Below are 20,037 nucleotides of genomic sequence, written 5' to 3' on the forward strand. Positions count from 1 at the left end.
CTTGCACGAGGACCTCCATGCTCCTTCACGTGCTAACCGCCAACCTCTCGTGGCTAACGGTCGAGCCTCGTGGAATATACAGGGACCCCATTGGCTGAGTTCTATGACAGGCAGGCGCAGGCGCAGATGCAAGAACCCCATTGGCTGGTTTCTACCAGCGCATGCGTGCTGGCCCATGGGCGGGGCTGTGGCGTGCGGGCAAGAAGCTGGGACGGAGGTGGAGGCCGCCGCCGCGTGGATGCCATGCTGCGCCTTGCTGCCAAGCTGGTGTCCTTCTTCTGGAGGAAGGAGGACATCCCTGAGGAGGAGGTCGGGCAACCAGGGCGGGAGCTGTCGGAAGGTAAGGGTGCACGGAGCACTCCGCTGGAAGCCCTCAGCAGGCCTGTGAGGTGGGGGCGAAGCTGTGACCCCCTCCGGTCGGGCTCTCCCGCCTTCCTTCGGTGGTTCGAGAACAGGCCTTTGGAAGCTTAGGCTTGGCCCTCCCTTCCTTCGCAAACCCAAACGGGCTGTATCTCTTAGTCATTTTCTCAAGAGAGAAAAAAAGGGTGCGTGATTTTTGCACGGGTGCCTTGTTATTCTTGGGCCAGTGCCATGGCTACCTCATTGTCCCTTTCCTTCACTGTGCGTGATTTTGTGCTATACGCGCCAACTGGATATCGCTGCCCCCTCTCTGCCTGGCTTTGGTCCCCACTGAGCTCTCAGTGGGATGAGTGAGGTCCGGAAACCATCGTTCTACCACTTGGAGTTGTCCTTTCCAAAAGCAATGAAGTCATTCCCCTTGGATTCTTTATCATTCCCAGGCTTCCAGTTCTGGCATTTCTGAAGAAGCAACAAAAAAAAATCAGTCTAGGGTTGTGGGGGTCACCACGACAGGAGGAGCTGTATTAAAGGGTCGCGGCGTTAGAACCATTGCCAAGAACAGTGACTTTCAGCATGAGCTCCGGTTTCACTTCCAGAGTTACCAGGTTACCCCTCCCCGGAGCTCAGGGCCATGCTTGCTGCCTTTCTTTCTAGTTTTTCTTTTGCGTGTGAACTTGGGCTAGTGGCTCCCTGGATTTCGCCATCCTCTAAAAGAGTGAAATTTTCAAGAGAAGCTAAAAATAACATTAAAAAAAAAATGAAGTTGTTGAGCACAGCATGGTAATTGAAAGGCCTTTTGTATTTAGATGTGCTGGTTTCTGTAACAAAATGTAACCTGGAGAAAATAATGGCATACGGCCAAAGGGGTGGTTCTCAACCTGTGGGTCACGGCCCCTGTAAGGGGTGTGTGTGTCACATATCAGCTATTTACATTATGATTCGAAATAGTTATGAATAGCAAAATTACAGATGTGAAGTAGCAAGAAAAATAATTTTATGGTTGAGGTCACCACAACATTAGGAACTATATTAAAGGGTCACTGCATTAGGAAGGTTGAGAACCACTGTAAAAAAAAAAAAAGTGGCTTTCTGTAACAGCTTGAGTTCCAGTTTTATGGTGTTGTGTCATGTGTATTGGCTGATTTTGTGTGTCAACTTAACACAGGCTGGAGTTATCATAGAGAAAAGAGCTTCAGTTGAGGAAATACCTCCATGAGATCCAGCTGTGGGGCATAGTGATCAGGAGGGGAAGAAAGCCTATTGTGGGTGATACCATCCCCGGGCTGGTGTCCTTGGGTTGTATAAGAAAGCAAGCTGAGCAAGCCAGGGGAAGCAAGCCAGTAAGTAACATCCCTCCATGGCCTCTGCATCAGCTCCTGCTTCCTGACCTGTTGAGTTCCAGTACAGACTTCCTTTGGTGTGGAAGTGTAAGCTGAATAAACCCTTTCCTCCCCAACTTGCTTCTTGGTCATGATGTTTGTGCAGGAATAGAAACCCTGACTAAGACAGTAATGTGATCAGGGTACTAGAAGGTTTGCCAATGGAAGGTCACAGGAAAGGTATAGTGAGGATTCTTAAGAAGATATCTGGAGCCCCAGTTCATGAAAGATCACCAAATGACCAAGTTTCTATACATTCTTGGAGTAGGTACACTTTTCTATGCCCCAGTGTTGTGTTTGGAACCTTCTAAGACTGTGGCTTTGATGGTGACAACAGCAAATAGCACATGTCTAGGACTCCTCGGATGTCTGTTTAAGCCTGACAGTGTCTGGGGCCCCTTAGCCTGTGCCTGCCCCTCAGAAGTCTGTGCATCCATTGCACAGTTATTTATTTGTCTAACAGTCATCATGTAGAGATAGCTACCACCCTCAGGGCTACACATGGCAGAAGAGCTAGAGTCAACCAGCCAGTCAGGCTTGGTAATCAAAGCTCTCCCCACCATGTTCACTACTTGCGTCCCTCAGCACCTAGGCTTCTGTTTCAATGTCACTCTTCTTAGCATCTCTCAGTGGCAGCGTCTCTGGGCCAGGCTGTTAGGTTCCTGTCCCCCATGAGTGCCCATACTTTGCCTTCCTCCTGGGGAGTTTAATGGTAGTGGGATTTGGGATCCCCCCCTTTTAGATTTATCGTGTGTGTGTGTGTGTGTGTGTCTGTGTGTGTGTGTGTGTGTGTGAGAGAGAGAGAGAGAGAGAGAGAGAGAGAGAGAGACAAAGGCAGGGGTGGGGGAGAGGAATATACCCCATGTATGGGGTACCTGCAGAGGCCAGAGGAAGGTGTGAGATCCTCAGCTGCTATAGATGGCTATGAGCCCCTCCCATGGTTGCTGGGAACTGAACTTGGGTCCTCTGGAGGAGCAGCGAGCACTCTGCCGTTCTCTCCGGCCCTGGGATGATTATTTTTTATTAATACACCCCCTGTGCTCACTTATCTCAGGTGACACCAGGTTGAAAACGGTGCAGGGCGTTGTGACAAGGTACTGCAGTGACTATGGCATGATTGACGACTTGATCTACTTTTCCAATGACGCTGTGACGAGTAAAGTGCTTCTGAACGTGGGACAGGAAGTCATTGCTGTCGTTGAAGAAAACAAAGTGTCAAATGGACTGAAAGCAATCAGAGTAAGTCCTAGTTTATAAGGAGTCACTCCTCACCCTGAGTCACCACATTTGTTAGCTTCTCAGTCATGGCCTAGCCAAGGAGAATCTAGTGAAATCGGCTGTGAGGACAAGGGGCTTTATCCGTTATAGTGATTTCTATACAAAACAAAACAAAACAAAACAAATGATGATAAATGTAAATGATCAAGTCATAGACATTGGAATTCAAAAAGTAAAGTCTCCCTATAAGTTTATGCTATGGCGTATATTCGTGAATAGGTTTTTTTTTTATTCTTTAGTGTTTTTAAAACATTATGTACAATTATAAAGATTGGCCGAGTGAGGTAGCACACAAGATCTCTGTGATTTCTAGACCTACCTGGTCTACAGAGTGAGTTCCAGGCCAGCCAAGGCTTCATGGTGAAGAAAAACAAAAGTATAAAGCTGGACTCTGTTATCTGACTACCAAAGATGGCCAGTGGCATCTATTCAGTAATTTACTCTTTCATATAAAACTAGTTCTTTAGTACTGTAAGTTCTTTCTTTCTTTCTTACCTGGCTGTCCTGGAACTCACTTTGTAGACCAGGCTGGCCTTGAACTCAGAAATCTGCCTGCCTCTGCCTCCCGAGTGCTGGGATTAAAGGCGTGCACCACCATACTCAACTAGTACTATAAATTCTTAGCGGTAGAATTGATAGGTTAAATTAAAATGATCAAACTACTATTGAGTTAGCAGTTACTAATGTTGCATTGGCCCCTGTCCATGGATGTTAGGATCTGTACTCTGAACCACATGGTCCCTGCAGGAGCTCACAGCCCCTGAGTTACTGCTTCAGTTCTCACAATTGCCTTTGACTTTGTTATAGTGTTTCATTTTATATCGCTACATGGTTAAGTTTTTTATTTTAATCTGTCTCTTTGATGGTTGATTAAATATTCTTTTTAGAAAAATAGAATCTTGTTATATAGCCTAAACTAAACTAGTCGTGAGAGTCACGGTCTTCTGCCTTAGCCACCCAAATGCCAGATTTAACCTATGCACCACCGTGTCCACATTGTTTTAGAGCTTAATTTCCTTTTTGTATTCATTATTGCTTGCACATAAAAACAAAACAAATTGTTGTATGCCTAATACTTGCCAAATTCAGTTATTAGGTTTATCCATTTGGGGGCTGTTTTAGAATGTAAAATTTAGGAACTTATACACACAGGATCAAGCCATTTGTGAATGAAGACAGTTTTAGTAGTTTCCAGTTTGGATGTCTTTGGTTCCCGTTTCTTACCTAATTGCTTTGCTGAGGACTTTGAGCACAGTGTTGAATGAAGGGAGGAGACTGGGACCCTGGCCTGTTTCCTGACCCGAGGAGAGCTTTTCATCTTTCAGCCTTGGGTTGATGTTATCCATGGATTTTTCATTTACAGCCTTCACTATGCTGGAGAACTTCTCTTTGTATTCCTACTTTGTTGTTTATATTGTGAAGGACTGTTGGAACATTGTGAGGGGTTGGGGGGGGGCAGGGGAGATAAAAGGTGGATGCCATCATGCCCAGCCTGGAAACTTTTAAGATAAAATTATTGTGGCATCTGTTTATTGCATAGTGACAATTTTCATGATGTCATTAGAGATATTTTTAGTACTTAAAAAAATAGTATGTATGAGTGTTTTGCCTGCATGTGTGTCTGTGCTTCATGTGTGTGCTTGCCTGCAAGTGTGTCTGTGTGCTTTATGTGTGTGCATTAGAAGTCCAGAAGAAGGCATCAGAGAGCTACAGATGGAATGAGAGCTGCAGGTGGCTGCTAGTTGCTATGTAGATGCTGGGAATTAAATCCAACTCCTCTGAAAGACCTGTCAGTGCTCTTAACTACTGAACAATCTCTGAAGACCAAAGCTATTTTTATACAAGTATACCATATAAAGATACCATCCTTTCTTTTTTCCCTATTCCAGAAGGTTTGAATTTTATCAAATGATTTTTATCTGTCAATGGAAATACATGACAATTTCATTCTATCAGTGTGATATGTTGACTGAATTTGAAATTTTTAACTACTTTTGTATTTGTTCGTGGTATATGTTCCTTATAATATGCTGTTACATTCAGTTTGCTAATGTTTTCATATTTATTCAGAAGAGATTGCTATACAGCTCTGTCTCCAAAAATAAGTTAGTTCAATTCTGCGTCCCATGGTGGTGGAATTCCCAGTGAGGTCAGGAGTAGGATTCATGCTCTTGTAAAGGACAAGCCCGAGAGCCCCTTAGATCCCTTCAGGAGCTGGAGAGGGCTCAGGGTTTAAGAATGCTTGTTGCTCTATGTGTGCCCCAGCATCCACATCATCTGGCTTACAGCCACCTTTTACTCCTGCAGTTATATACTGTCTTCTAATTCACATACACACATGAATAAAAACCAAAAAGATTTTTTTCTTTGAGACAGGGTATCACTGTGTAGACCTGGTTGCCTTGGAACTCTCACATAAATCAGACTGGCCTCTGATGGAGACCCACCAGCCTCTGTGTCTTAGGTGCTTTTTAACTCTTTAAAAACTCAACCCCTTCAGAAGGCACTCACTGAATCAGAAAACAAATATTCACCATTCAACTGTCATACCTGGTCTTGAACTTCCCAATTTAGAATGGGGATATTGCCTACAATCTGTTTTTATTCTTGTTTATAACAGTGTAAAGAGCCATTCTTTTGTCTTACAGGTAGAAGCTGTCTCTGACAAATGGGAAGATGATAGCAAAAACTCTAGCAAAGGGTTGTCAGACTCCAGCCCCAGAGTGCTGATTGGCTGTGTGACTTCCATGTTGGAAGGTGCTGGCTATATCAGCCAGACCACATACTTCTCTTTGGAGAGTGTGTGTGAAGGTAAATTAAGTTTAGTTGCCTACGCGTGTCATGGAAAGAGTCATGTTTTCGAGTGGCTGCCAGGTGTTGGCCTCACACAAGGATTCTTGCATGTTGAGTGGACTTTGGATTGGAGGTCACTGTTTCAATACTTTTTTGTTTTTATATGTCAAACATATTGATTGATCATTAAGTTGCTAATATAAGAATGGTGTGTTTGTCTAAGACAGTGGCTCTCAACCTTCCTAACGCTGCAGTCCTTTAATACAGTTCCTCACGTTGTGATGACCCAAAACCCACAAAATTCATTTCATTGCTACTGCTTAACTGTAATTTTGCTACTGTGATGAATTGTAATGAAAATACTTTTGCAGACAGAGGTTACCAAGGGGGTCAAGCCCCGCAGATTGAGAACCACTGGGAAATGTCCTTTGTTTGTGAAGACAGAATTTTACACTATAGGCCAGGTTAGAACTTGCAGTGACCTTCCGATTTCTGTCTCTTGAGTGCTTGATCTGATTACAGGTCTAAGCTACAGCATTGGTTTAAGAACAGTTCTTTCTATGATACTTCACATGTGTTAAAGTAAGACTTGGATCACCTTGCATTTTCCCAAGATTATATACCCAAATTTTCTTTCTAGCCAAACTAAAATTTTACTTTTATGTTTAAAGGAAGAATTTGCTTGTGTCATTTGCTAAGTTGAATTTGGTCTGTTTGCTGTTTACCTGCTCTGGAGTGAAGCCTATGCTAGTCACTGGAGACAAGAACAGCAAGTCAGTTCTTCCTCCAGGCAAAATGCTGTACACACTGCAAACAGGAAGGGGGTTGGAAATGGTTCCACAGGAGTTGCTTTCGGACTGCATGGCACTAGGCTATATGTCAGAAGATAAATATCAGCTGCCTGTAACCTGGGTGCCAGCCAACCAGGAAACTTCCTCTGTTACTCTGACTCAACCCGTTGGTTGCCAAAATGAAGTTGACAGGCAGCTACTGGGGATGTTGAGACCTGTTTTTTCAAAGGAACTCTCAGTTCTGGTAGAAGATTGCCTGTGACTATTTAGACTGTTCAGCCATGCCAGCTAGAAGCCATTCCCAGGGCAACCTTGATGGGAGATGTCCCCAGAGAGAAAAAGCAGAAGGTGTTTCACACTGTAACTGTTGACTGTGTTGTGGAAACCTTTCTGGAATAGCACTCTGACGCCTGTGGTAGTGTATGACAGGACACACTGTCAGTCCACTGAAACCAGAATAATTCCTGAAAGGCTTTGGCATCCAGTTTATAGTTTCATTTTATACTCTAAAACCACAAGGTTGGGAGAGGGATAAGCGATCATGACTTTACGCACATGTACATGCAGTCAGCCAGTTGTTAGGGCAGTAACTGATGCTTCAGCACTTGTTTCTGATATTCTGAGGTCCTTTGTTGCTTTTAAGTCCTGTACCCAAGGCTGGTCCGATTGCTCAGTGGGTATATTATTATGCAACACTGTCAACCTGAGTATTAGCCCTAGAGCTGTTGTAAAGATGACAGGAGAGAGAACTGAGTCTACAGAGTTGGCCTCTGACCTCCACATATATTCCACATCAGAGTCAGGAGGATCTCTTGAGTTCAAAACCAGCCTGATCTACACAGCAAGTTCTAGGATACCTAGAACTACATAAAAACCCTGTCTCAAAACCTAAAAAAATTATAGTAATAATAATTTTTAAAAAAATCTTGTACCAACATCTGCCCTCTCGTCTCATACCCCTCCTGACTTCCAGACCCTATCCCAATGACAGAGTCCTTTGCCCTGCCAAGCAGACAGTTGGTACAGCTCCTCCATGCCTGCCTGTTCTCTGCTCGCTCAGCCTGGTCATTTGGCCCATCCAGTCCTGTTCCTGGTGCTCAAAGAAAGTGTTAGCAGAGGGTGGCAAGGAGAGAGCTGGCAAGGTACTCTGCATGTACTCATATACCCTGAGCCCACAACTTGTGGGGGTCACTCAGATGCAGCTAGGGGTGGCCACATGACTTTTTTCTGTGCTGTTACATATCTGAGAAGAGGTGTTAACGTTAAAATTAAGCTGCTTTTGGTCAGCATTTTGATAGTATAATAACCAATGTTGAGGATGGAGTTTTTCATAAACACACAATACAAAATAATAGAATTATATTAAGGTTCATTTCAGAAACTGTTAGAAAATTGGCCCTTAATTTCAAGATATAATTAACATTTTTTGAGGCAGAATCTCACTATATAGTCCTGACTGACTTGGAACTATATAGACCAGGCTGACTGAGCTTAGAGATGTGCCTTCCTCTGCCTCCCAAATGATAAGATTAAAGGCATGTACCAGCACACCTGGCTTATTTGACACTTATGAAGCTCAAGTCAGCAACGCACATAGTAGGTCAACCTGGCTGAATTGAAAATCATCCAAGAGGCACACTCTGAGTGTGGGCCGTACCATCGCACAGGCAGGGCCCAGAGTGAATGAAACAGGAAAAGCAGATGGCAACCTCTGCATGGGAACTCACTCTTCTTTGCTTCCTGAGAGTGGACATGGTGTAAACAGCCACCTCACATTCCAGCCAGCACCACAGAGGTGCTCTCAATGCCATCCTTCCCTCCCTCTTCAAACTGAGACCCCAAAATCTTGCCTTGTAAGTTGGTTTTGTTAAGTATTTTGTCTCAGCAGTAAGATAAGATAAGCAATAATGCAACTAATACAGACAGTACTGAGAAGCAAGGCTATGCTTGAGGAACCTGGCTGTAAGGTTCGTAGGAGTTTGTGTGCAGGAGAAGTGTGGAAGAGTCTGGAGCTTGAGGCTAGAGGCTGAGAACTGTATGAGTTTAATGGCCGTCCTATTGGGAACATGGAAGACAGGAGTGGAACACCAACTCTTGGCCACAGCGCTTCAGAAAGCACTCAGGGCTGTACTGGGAGTTCACCTACAAGCAAACTCAGCTGCTTCCTGCTTATATCCTCAAAGCTTAAGTAAGACTGACTTTAAATGCAGTGAACTAAGTTGTTTAGTGGAGGACATTTCAAGATATGGTGCACATCAGCTGTGGTGTGGTCACTGTTTGCTGCTCTTAGATTTATAGTGAAATAGACCAGAAAAGTAGGAAGAGTTAGTTTGAGTGTAGCTGAAGTTACCGATGCCACAGTGCCAAGAAAGCAGCTGAATTCTTAAAACAAACATGTCAGCATTAAGAGGAGCTCAGACTTGGTGCTGTGACACTGGGACACTGATGGCGAGACTTCACGTAACAAAAGTGTGAAAGGAGAGAGTGGAACTGAGAAGGCCACGGCAGAGGTGCTGTGCTCTACAGTGTTTGCCTGCAGTGTTTCCCCGGCCCTAGCCATCAAGGTCTACAGAAGCTATGGTAGAAGGGAACCAAACTACATCTTAAACTGGAAACAGAACTTGACAGTGATGTCCTTATGGTGCTGGTTTTCTTAATGGGCTATTAGAGAGGTTTGCACCAAAGTTCCAGGAAGCCACTAAGTGTAAAGCAGGGTTAGATTTCCTGGAAGAAGGAAGGCCTTGAGAAATCATTGCATGAAATAGTGACGACTAATTCCATAATGAAGAACTCAGTATGTCCAACAAGGAAAGCACACATAGAGCAGAGCTGCCCCAAGCTGTAGACAGCAGAGCTAAAGGAGCAGGGATGCCAAGGCTGTTGGAGCCCAAAATTAGTCCATCGTAAGATCTCAGGTACAAGACATAGACTGCAGAGTTGGTGTTTGCCTTACTGGGTTTCAGTGTTGCTTGGCTGGATCTTTCTTTGCTGTGCCTCCATATCTCCCTTTTGAATTAGGGATGTGTACTGAGTCCATTGTATATTAGAAGTATGTAGCTTGATTTTTGTTTGTTGTTATTATAGAGGTTCACACTCAAGAGGATGCCTGGATCTTGGTAGAGACTCTGGTTAGGTTTTGAAGAGTGTTAACCTTAGGGATTTTTTTTTTTTTTTTGCATTATGAAATACCATGAGGTTTTGAGGGCCAGAGGTGGAATGTTACGATTTTAGGTGTCAAGTTGACAACCGGTATACTTGGTTACTATTCACTATCAACATGACTGGATTTAGAATCACAGGAGATATCTCTAGGCATGAAAGTATTTCCAGAGAGATTTGAGCAAGGAGGGAAGATCCACCTTAAATGTGGTGGCATCAGCCTATGGCCTGGGCTTCCCCCAGTCTTTGTCTAATCTGATCCTGACTGTGGCTGCAAAGTGACCAGCTGCGTCGTGCTCTTTCCACCACTGTGAGGACTGCTCTTTGCACCACATACTCTGGGTCATCATGGATTGTGCCCTGAGCAACACCAAAGCTCCTTCCCTAAGCAGCTCTTGTCAGGCACTTTGTTGTCATAACAAGAAAAGTTCAACACTAGCACAGTACACTTGAAAGACACACTGATGTGTGTGCGCATGTGCATCTGTGTACATGTGCACCTGTGCTTGAGCACAAATTTGTGCACATACTCTCCAGCATGATGTGTGTACATTTTGTTTTGTGGGTGCATATGAAGGCCATAGATTAGATGTCAGGTGTCTTCCTCAATTGCTGTCCACTTTTCACTTATTTATTTATTTTGAGATAATTTAGCCCAAGCCTACCATGCTCATCGCTTTTATGTGGACTCTGGGATTTTAACTCATGCATATGCTTTCTCCTAAGCCCCAGTTCTTTGGTATTTATTCTGGTTTTGGTTTTTTGAGACTGAATCTCACTATGTAGCTCTGGCTTGTAACTCTCTGGATAGGTTAGGCTGGCCTTGAATTCACAGAGATATGCCTGCCTCTGCCTTCTGAGTGCTGGGATTTAAGGTGTGCACCATGACACCTGGTTAAAATTACTTTTAATATGGCAAAATAAAGCAGATTCTGAGGGAAAGTGAGATGACAAGCCTGATTTAAGAATGAATGACCATATTGGGTTCTCTTTCTCTTCAAGCAGTAGCTCTCACCCTGTGGGTCACAACCCCTGTGGGGTCTCATGTGAGACATTCATAGTATGCTTCATAACCGTGGCAGAATCACAGTTACAAAGGATCAGTGAAGTAATTGTATGATTGGGGGTCACCACAACATGAGGAACTGTATTAAAGGGTCCCAGTATTAGGAAGGTTGAGATTCAGTGTCTTAGCAGCTGGAGAGTGGTTGGTACCTAAAACAGAAATCAGGGAAGCTGGCCTGAAAATTACTTGAGCGTGTCATAAGCTCAGAGTGCACTGCACATTTGAGTCCTATTGATATTTTCTCTTTGGCCATTTCAGGTTTCCACCCATGCAAGGGTGACTGGGTAGAGGCTGAGTATTGGATCAGGCCAGGGACATGGAGCAGTGAGGCAATCTCTGTGAAGCCTCTGAGGTACAAGCGTGTGGACAAGGTAATGCACTGATGAATGCTTTCTTGTTTCCTTAAGGAAGTAGAGGTGAGACTGGAGCAGTCGCTCAGTGGTGAAGAGCGCTGGCTGTTTTTCCAGAGGACCTAGATTTGATTCCTAGCACCCACGTGGTGGCTCACATCTGTCTAACTCCAGTTCCAGGGGATCCATTACCCTCCCTCTTCTGGTATCCCAGGACCCTGCATGCATGTAGTACAAAGACGTTCAGGCAGAGCCTCCGCACACAAAAAGTAAGATCGTCTAGGAGAGGAAGCAGAGGCAGCAGCAGCTTCTGTAACTAAGGTCTGACGGCATGTCCCTGGATGTGTTAAAGATGTTCTAGGACACAGTGTGTACGTGACGAATTGAGGCCCTCAAACTTGTCAGCTGATGATTTAGGGATGGCGTGGGTTATAGCAGCATTGGGTTTCGCACTGGGTTGAGGTGGATGCATGAGCTGGATATAGCAGAGATGCTGGGGAAAGATGTCAGGCACCACCACCAACCTCTCACTCAGCCTGAACCCTTCCAGGCCCTTGTGCATCCATGGTGTACTGGAGGCTCTTGTGCATCCATGGTGTACTGGAGGCTCTTGTGCATCCATGGTGTACTGGAGGCCTTTGTGCATCCATGGTGTACTGGAGGCCTTTGTGCATCCATGTTGTACTGGAGGCCTTTGTGCATCCATGGTGTACTGGAGGCTCTTGTGCATCCATGGTGTACTGGAGGCTCTTGTGCATCCATGGTGTACTGGAGGCTCTTGTGCATCCATGGTGTACTGGAGGCTCTTGTGCATCCATGGTATACTGGACCTTACTGGTTTCTAAGGCCAGCCTGGGTTATTCAGACTCAGAGAGGCAAATGTTGAGAAGTGTGCCTCTTATCCGTATACACTTTGAAGCAATATCCAGCACTGCACTTGCAGGTTTGCATTTCCAGCCTGTGTGGGAGGAACGGGGTGATAGAGGACAGCATCTTCTTCAGCCTGGACTCCTTGAAGCTGCCGGAAGGGTACATACCGAGGAGACACGACATTGTCAATGCTGTGGTTGTGGAGAGCAGCCAGTCATGCTACATCTGGAGAGCACTGTGCATGACCCCTGTGAAGAGGTGGTATCCAAACAATTCTTTGGAAATAAAAGGGACAGTTTTAAGCATATTTTAAAGAGTTGTAGTCAAGTGCTGTCTACCTTTTCAGTCAGTCACGGGTTGTGTATACGATTCTGGTTCCACTAGATCATACCACCAGGCGAACAGGATGGCTCAGCACGAGAAGGTGCTTGCTGCCAAGGCTAACAGCCTGAGTTCAATCCTTAGAACTGACTGTTAGGAGGACTAGCAGAGGTTGTCCTCTGACATCCAAGTGATCCATAACGTGTATAAACACATACATGTGAATGAGAGAGGTGGGGAGAGGCTTAAACTTTACTTAGGTGTGATACTGGCATAAGGGTGGAATCACACTTTTAGCATGTGTGACTGACAGTAAAGCCAGAGCAGTAGACATTCCAGACCCTGCATCTACTAGTTAAGAAAAATCCTCTTTGTGGTTGAGTGAAGAATTCCAAGAGTCTCTTTATTTGTTTTTAGAAACAAACTAGCTAGAATCTCTAGTTCTGGATGTACTAAAACTCTGTGTACACCAGGCTGGCCTCAAACTCATAGCCATCCACCTGCCTCTGCCTCCCGTTAGGCATAACACTGCACACCTGACCCCAAGAGACCCTGAATCCCACTGTAAAGGAAATGTAGTCATATAGCCTTCAACTGTACTCAAAAGAAAGAATCCCAAACACAAGTTTGGGAGATCTCTGAATGCAAAGCCCTGTGTGTCTTCTTCCCTCCTTCCAGCAGTCGTCCTTTGTAGCCTGGGAGGCAATAGAGAGCAGAAATCTCAGCAGTGGGGTCCCTATGGGAGTAGGTCAGATGCCACTGTTTGTCCCATTAGCTTTTGGGGGGATTTGTGATGCTCTTCTGTGAGATGTCTTGAGAAATTGTGGGACTTGAAGAATCCCTGACTGGGCCCTCCATCATGTTATCAGTCAGTTGGTACTGTAGGGAGGCAGGAGAACGATGGAAAGAGATGGCAGTGCTGTAGGGAGGCCGCGCCTCCTCCCTTTGACACTGGTGTCTTCTGCAGAGATGCCACTCTTGGTGAGGCCCCTCAGGAGCCCTATGGAGCACTCTTACTGAAAAACAAAGGGGACATTGAAGTTACAAGAATGACCAGTTTTGGAACATTGAAGGAAGGAGAAAGCAAATCAATCGTGATCTGGATAGAGTGAGTGTGCCCTAGAGTTGCTTGTAAACTGACTGAAGATACTCTGTAGAAATAATTAGATGTCTATTTATCTTCCCTCTGAAAGTCTATAAAATATTTCACCCCTTGACTCATGAGCGGTCTCAGTTGGTAAAGGCCCTCACTGTGTAGGCCTGGAAACCTCATGTCAGCCCCCAGACCCACACTAAGGTGGAAGCAGAGAGCTGGCTCCCTTGAGCTATTCTCCAGCCTTGTATGAGCTCATCCTGAGGCATGCACCTACACACACACTGCAGGATAATTACTGAAAGGACAAGGCTGGTCTGTATAACAAAAGAATCTCTCACTTTCTTCAAATTAAACCCTCAAATGTCCTTCAAACTGCAGGTGCATGCAGGGACCCTTTGCAACACTGAATTGTGTGGGTTGGGTTGACTGTAATGTCCGCTCGGGAAGTTCTGCCATAGCACATGATCTTTTCTCTTTCTTCCAGGAATAAAGGGAAGGTCTCTCGGGAGCTTGTCAGTTGCAGACTGGCTAACTGGGATAAAGCACACCAGTTTAGATTTGAGACACAGGGCAGAAGCAAGTCCTGCCCAGGAGCGGCTGCTGGGTCTGTTCCTGAAGGTGAAAATGTTAATTCATTGAATCATCACAGAGAAGACAAAACTGATGAGATTCCAGAGAGCCGTCTGGCGAACAGCACAGAAATCTCTCCAGGTAGCTGGTGCAGCTGCTTCCCCGTCAGGTCCAGGAACTGAGCTGGCCTTTTGACTTGTAACTTAACAAGTCCACCTATGCCCTGGCTATCCTTGATGTCTTAACCCTTCTGAATGTGGGTCCTTGTGCTCCTGCAGTGTCGGGGTTGGGACAGGGACAGAGACAGCTTCACATAGGCCAGCATGTGCTTTAGGAGACGTGAGTGCTCCTCAACGAGGCCAGACCCCTGTCCCCATCCTGGCTGGTCGTGTAGGTAGATCCTATCCCTGCTTCCCTGTTCTGTTAATGCCTTCAAATGTTGATGTGTGGGTGAGCGTTCTTTCCCAACACTTTTAGGAATAAGTTACCTTCCCCTCACCCTGTTGGTATAAATGTCGTCTCCAGATGGCTGCGCTTGTAAAGAAGAAAGTAGAGAAAAAGGAAACACGCCAGAGAAACAGGAGCCAGAGCCTGGGGGGCTCATTCCTCCGGGGGAGAAGACTCACATTGTGGTCACATGCAGTGCCAAGTATGTGCTTGGTTCTTCCCTGGGTCATCTGTGATGCTTACATGTTAAACCATTCATGCCATGTGATTTGATAGAACCAAATCACAAAGACAAGCATGGCCCAGAAAACATCTACCTAGGATGGGATCCACTCTTTATGTGAGTACACTGTAGCTATCTTCAGGCACACCAGAAGAGGGATGGTTGTGAGCCACCATGTGGTTGTTGGGAATTGAACTCGGGACCTCTAGAAGAACAGTCAGTGCTCTTAACCACTGAGCCATCTCTCCAGCCCCTGGAATCCACTCTTACCTTCAGCAGACAACCTGACTCTATCTTTGCAAAGAAAATGGTGTTCATGACCCATTTAGATTTGAGCATCCTCTGCTACTTCGGAGCCTTTCTGATGGCAGCCATCTCGAACTAATTTCCACTGTGTCCTGGTGTCCCCAAGATCTCAGTCTGTCTATGTCCCCTCCTCATCCTCTGGGAATCTCTTAGTGAACGGAGAGGCCAAGGGGGGCAAAAGGAGCAGAGCCCAGACTGGAAAGTCCCGTCTCCACTCTGCCGCCCTCACCTGTTGTAACCTGGTGTACTCCACAGCCTTTCAGGCAGCTCTCCTTTGCGTGTTCTCTGTCCTGCGTCTCCCGCTAACATTCTGGCTGCTCAAAAGCATGTGGCCATGAAGGTTGATATTTGGTCCAGGGTCCTTCCATATCACCAGTCATTTACATCCTTTTGAAGACACAAATCTGACTGCCTCGCTTTACCTACATCAGATTGTAGGTAACCTTTAACCAAACACAGGTCCTTCAGTCACCCATATAAAATTGCTGGGGCCTTAGCTGGGTTTTTAACCATAAAGTAACAGGAGTACCTAGGTCAAGAAGACTGTAGTTCTAAGTAGAGGACACTGTGCACAACAGCACCTGTGTTAGAGCCACCGTGGAAGCAAACAGTCAAGTGAAAACCACACCATTTCAGTCACAGTGGGAGTCAGGAATATGGGAACTTTGGGAATGTTGAAAGTGTTTTCCCTGTTAAATTTCAGAGTTATGGAAAGGACTGTTTTAAGCACCTGAATTTATCTTGATGTATTCGTTACCTTGCCTGTTGCAGTGATAAAATACCATGGGAGGGGGGGCTTAAGGCCTATCTCCCTAGTAATTGTAGATCCTACCACACTGACAATTGAGGTTACCCATCACACTTGAGAAATACTACATTTCCTGTTTTAGAAAGTAAACTTTTCTGTGTAAAAAAATTACTAAAAAGTCAGCATGGTTGCTCCTTATAGCTTTGCAGCTTCCTTAAATATCAAAAGCGAAATCAGATTGAATCTGTCTCATTTTTAACTGAGACTAAATATCTATTTTTGTTTCAAGAAACCCTGGCCGTTGCAAGGAGCTGCTTCTGCTCTGTTTCTCCGACTTTCTCATTGGGCGGCATCTTGAAGTGAGTGTGGTGAGCAGCGAGGAGGCCCTGATAGCTGTGCGTGAGCCGTTTTCTTGGAAGAAGCCTAAAAGCTCCCAAACATTAGTGTCTGCAAAGACTACAGTTGTTGTAACCACACAAAAAAGGTACCTGGAGAAGGGTGTGTGACTTTCTGTGTTTGCTTTATATGTTCTGGAGAGGCAGACACGTGTGGCAGGCAGCAGACATGTCCCCTGCCCCGCCCTGCCCCCTTGTCATTCCCTTCCTCCCCAGATGAGGAGGTGACAAGGGCAGGGCCTGTGTTTGAGCTTCTTTCCTTACAGGTTTTGGGGCAGGATGCGTGGTCATGGAACTTAGCAGGGCAGATTCTGTGACTATTCCCACCAGTGTCTATGCAAGGCAGGCCCCATGCACCCCTCAGCTCTGCTTTTCCTTGGCAGATATTGAGACCACTTGAAAGCAGAATGGATTGACTCTTGGCTCCTCCTGTCCACTGGATAGGACTGGCTCTGCTGCCCTCTGCTGTAGCTTCAGCAGAGGGTCTGTGCCTTGCTGGCTGGTTGCAGTGTGGTTTGTATTGGGCCCCAGGATTACTTGGTCACTGGTACTGTTCAAGAATGGTACCAGAATTATATGACTTGAGTACAGGTTTGTGGGACCCATTTCTGTCTGTCTGGGTTAGGTCCCGGGTCCATCTGCTCTTGTTTGCAGTTAACAAAGCATAAAACTTCTGAGGAACACATTTTGTTATAAGTTTGGTCCAAAGCTTGGTGACCTGCATGAGGGTTAAATGGTTTTGTCCTGGGTGCTGGACACATTGTCATGCCTCTGTCATTCCTGAGGGTTTGAGTTCAGGTGCTACCCACAGCCCAGCAGGCAAGAATATTATTTCTCTAATACTGGAAAATTGTGGATTTCAGACCATGTTAACCCAGTAACAATGTAAGACAGAGGATGATGGACTTGTGCATTGTAGGCTGGAAGGAGCGCGTATTAGCAGACAGTATTGGGGGATGGCTGGCCTTGACCTTGACCGTTGTTTGGAAGGCAGCTGTGGATACCATGCTGCTTTAGACCATCGTTTGAATTATAGCACTGCGACCAAGAAGCTCTGTGGCTTTGAGAAATTTTCTTGACCTCTCTGTGCCTTAACTTCATTTGTAAGTGATAGTCCCTACCTCATGTAGTTTGAGGAGTAAATGGTTAGAGCACATAAAATGCAGTTTCCTGGCACAGAGCAGTCAGTCAGTGCTGATGGTTCTTGCTCACTTTCGGGTTCTTGGCTAGAGAAAAAGCCCAGATTGGGAACAAGATGGGTGGTAATGGTAAGAGCAAGTGCTCTGATTCCCACCGCCCAGCCAGAGTTTCTCCAGAGGAAGTAAGGTACCCACCCACAAACACAAATGCTCTGATAGCCTGCTAGCTATTTCCCTGGGAGTACTAGCACGTCCATGGACGAGACTTCCTCCAGGTGAGTGGTTCTCAGCCTCCCTAATGCTGCAAGCCTAATTCAGTTCCTCATGGTGTGGTGGCCCCAGCCATAAAATGATTTCATTTACTTCACAATTTTAAGTTTGCTACTGTTATAAGTCATAATGTAAGTATCTGACATGCAGGACCTCTGACCTGTGACCTCAGAGGGGTTGTGACCCCTCGGTTGCAGACTGCTGCTCTAGAATAAGACTCTTGGTTTCCTGGCAGGCTGGGCAGTGGTGGACACTCACTCCCAGCTGTCTAATGCCTGCATGTGCTGCCAGGACTCCCGGCTGGCTCACTCAGTCACAGTGCTCTGTCATGCTCCTGTTGTAGATATCAGGGTGTTGAAATGTACTACATCAGACTTCTATACATTTTGTTGTTGTTGGTTTTTTGAGACAGGGTTTCTCTGTTTATCCTTAGCTGTCCTGGAACTCACTCTGTAAACCAAGCTTGCCTCAAACTCAGAGATCCACCTGCCTCTGCCTCCCTGAGTGCTGGGATTAAAGGTGTGCACACCACACCTGGGTCTCTTTAATTTTTAACTAAGTGTATAAAACAGTGGGGTTTGTGATATTTCTAAACACAGATAACTGTACCTTGACAAGGTCTGCCTGCTCACACCTCTCCTTACCCCTCCCTCCAATAGTCTCTGCGTTTGTTTCCTTTTTTCTTCTCCCTTTCCCTCACACACAGTCTTTTTTCTGCCTTCCCATGTGGTGTGAGTTTAAAAGTCTGTATTCTACATATAAGAGAAAATTTTCCTTTCTTATCCTTCCTTCCTCCCTTCCTTCCACCCTTCCATCCTTTTTAATTTCGTTTTAAAAGATTTATTTATTTATTATATGTAAGTACACTATAGCTGTTTTCAGACACTCCAAAAGAGGGCATCCAATCTCATTACAGATTGTGGTTGCTGGGAAGTGAACTTGGGACCTTCGGAAGAGCAATCAGTGCTCTTAACCACTGAGCCATCTCTCCAGCCCCCTTCCTTCCTTATTAAGATGATGATCTCCAGTTTCAGCACACAACACAATTGTTTTCCTCTTTGTGGCTGACTAAAGCTCTTATATGAATATACATGACATTATGCATCAGCTGTTGCTGGATATCTGGACTGATTCCATTATTATAGCTGTCGAGGACAGTGAATCAGCATGGATGTGCAGGTGTCTCTGTGCTGTACTGATGTGGGGTCTTGTAGACAGCACCCTGGGGACAGCTCCTGTGGGAGTTGTGGTTTTAGTTCTGTGAGGAATGTCTGTACTCACCTCAGTGGCTACACCACCTCACGTCCCACAGTGGTGTGGCTCCCACGTCCTCACTGGCATTCAGTATCCTCTGTTATCACCAAGACAGAAGGAATCTCTGAGCAATATAATTTGCATTTTTATGTTCATTTAGCCATTTGTATTTCTTTTGAGAACTGTCTGTTCAATTCATTTACCTAAATATTGACTGGATGTTTTGGGATGTTTTTGGTTTTGTTGCCGTTACTGTTATTTTTATGACTGATGTTTGAGTTCATATTGATACTAGGTTTGTTGTTTTCAAGACAGGGTTTCTCTGTGTAGCCTTGGCTGTCCTGGAACTCGTTAGTAGACCAGGCTGGCCTAGAACTCAGAAGTCTGCCTGTCTCTGCTAAGTGCTGGGATTAAAGGCAGGTGCCACCACCATCCAGCTAGTTAAAGATTTTAGTTCCCTGTCAGCTGGTGAAGCTTTGCAGGCTGTTCCTTCACACCAGTTGTTTCTTCTACTATAAGAAAAGCTTTCTAATTCCATGCAGCTCTGCTTGTCAGGCTCTGCTCCATTGACTGATTTGTTGTAGCCACAGTCTACCTTGCCAGTGCCTCCATCATGAAATGCAGATTCAGAGTGTGGGACTTAATTTAGGATCTTTGGTCCATTTTTGAAATGATTTTTTTGTAGAGAACAGGAGGTAGGGATCTATTTAACTCTTATACACGAGAGAGCTACTCGTGTGACTTGTTTTGGGGGCTGTCATTTCTCTGCCGCTGTTTTTACACCATTGTTGAAAATCAAATGATTGTAGCTGTATGAGTTATTTCTGGATTTTCCTTTTTATTCCATTGTTCTATGTGAGTAGAAGTCTGTTGTTGATTTTGAGACATGGTCTTACATGTGTAGTTCTGGCTAGCCAGGACCTCAGAAAGCTGCCTGTATGTAGGTGTGCTGATTGTCTTAGTCCCTCTGTTTCTCATTAATTTTTGCAGTCAGTTCTTTATTAACATCTACATGCCCCTGCTTTCCAAATGTCTGTTTCCATGAGAACCCTCCAGCTGCAGAGGTGAAGCCAGTCCTGAGCTTGAGTTAAGCAGCAGCGCCCTTCAGTACTGTTGGATTAGTCCTGTAGTTGACTTCAAAGTTTCTACCCAGAGACACACAGTCAGGCTGCCTGCTGAGTCCTGAGTGACATGAACCCACTATACAGGAAGTGGCCATGAA

General features: G+C 45.3%; 1 protein-coding gene across 3 annotated transcripts in view; it reads left to right on the forward strand.

Annotated features, from left to right (window-relative positions):
- The first annotated feature begins 169 nt into the window (after positions 1-169).
- Mov10l1 (Mov10 like RISC complex RNA helicase 1) overlaps positions 170-20,037 on the forward strand; it is a 72,262-nt gene continuing 52,394 nt past the window's right edge. For 2 of the 3 annotated variants that reach the window (XM_006521556.1, XM_006521557.1), the window contains exons 1-9: positions 170-340; positions 2,794-2,978; positions 5,666-5,828; positions 11,085-11,197; positions 12,120-12,304; positions 13,335-13,475; positions 13,948-14,174; positions 14,559-14,682; positions 16,047-16,241. In XM_006521556.1, coding sequence (XP_006521619.1) covers positions 244-340; positions 2,794-2,978; positions 5,666-5,828; positions 11,085-11,197; positions 12,120-12,304; positions 13,335-13,475; positions 13,948-14,174; positions 14,559-14,682; positions 16,047-16,241 — 1,430 coding nt within the window. In that variant the 5' untranslated portion in view covers positions 170-243. The remainder of the gene's footprint in view (positions 341-2,793; positions 2,979-5,665; positions 5,829-11,084; positions 11,198-12,119; positions 12,305-13,334; positions 13,476-13,947; positions 14,175-14,558; positions 14,683-16,046; positions 16,242-20,037) is intronic. The other variant, NM_031260.2, reaches the window with a different exon arrangement.

Source organism: Mus musculus, chromosome 15 (assembly GCF_000001635.26).
Source record: "Mus musculus strain C57BL/6J chromosome 15, GRCm38.p6 C57BL/6J".
In the NCBI taxonomy this organism is placed as follows: Eukaryota; Metazoa; Chordata; class Mammalia; order Rodentia; family Muridae; genus Mus; species Mus musculus.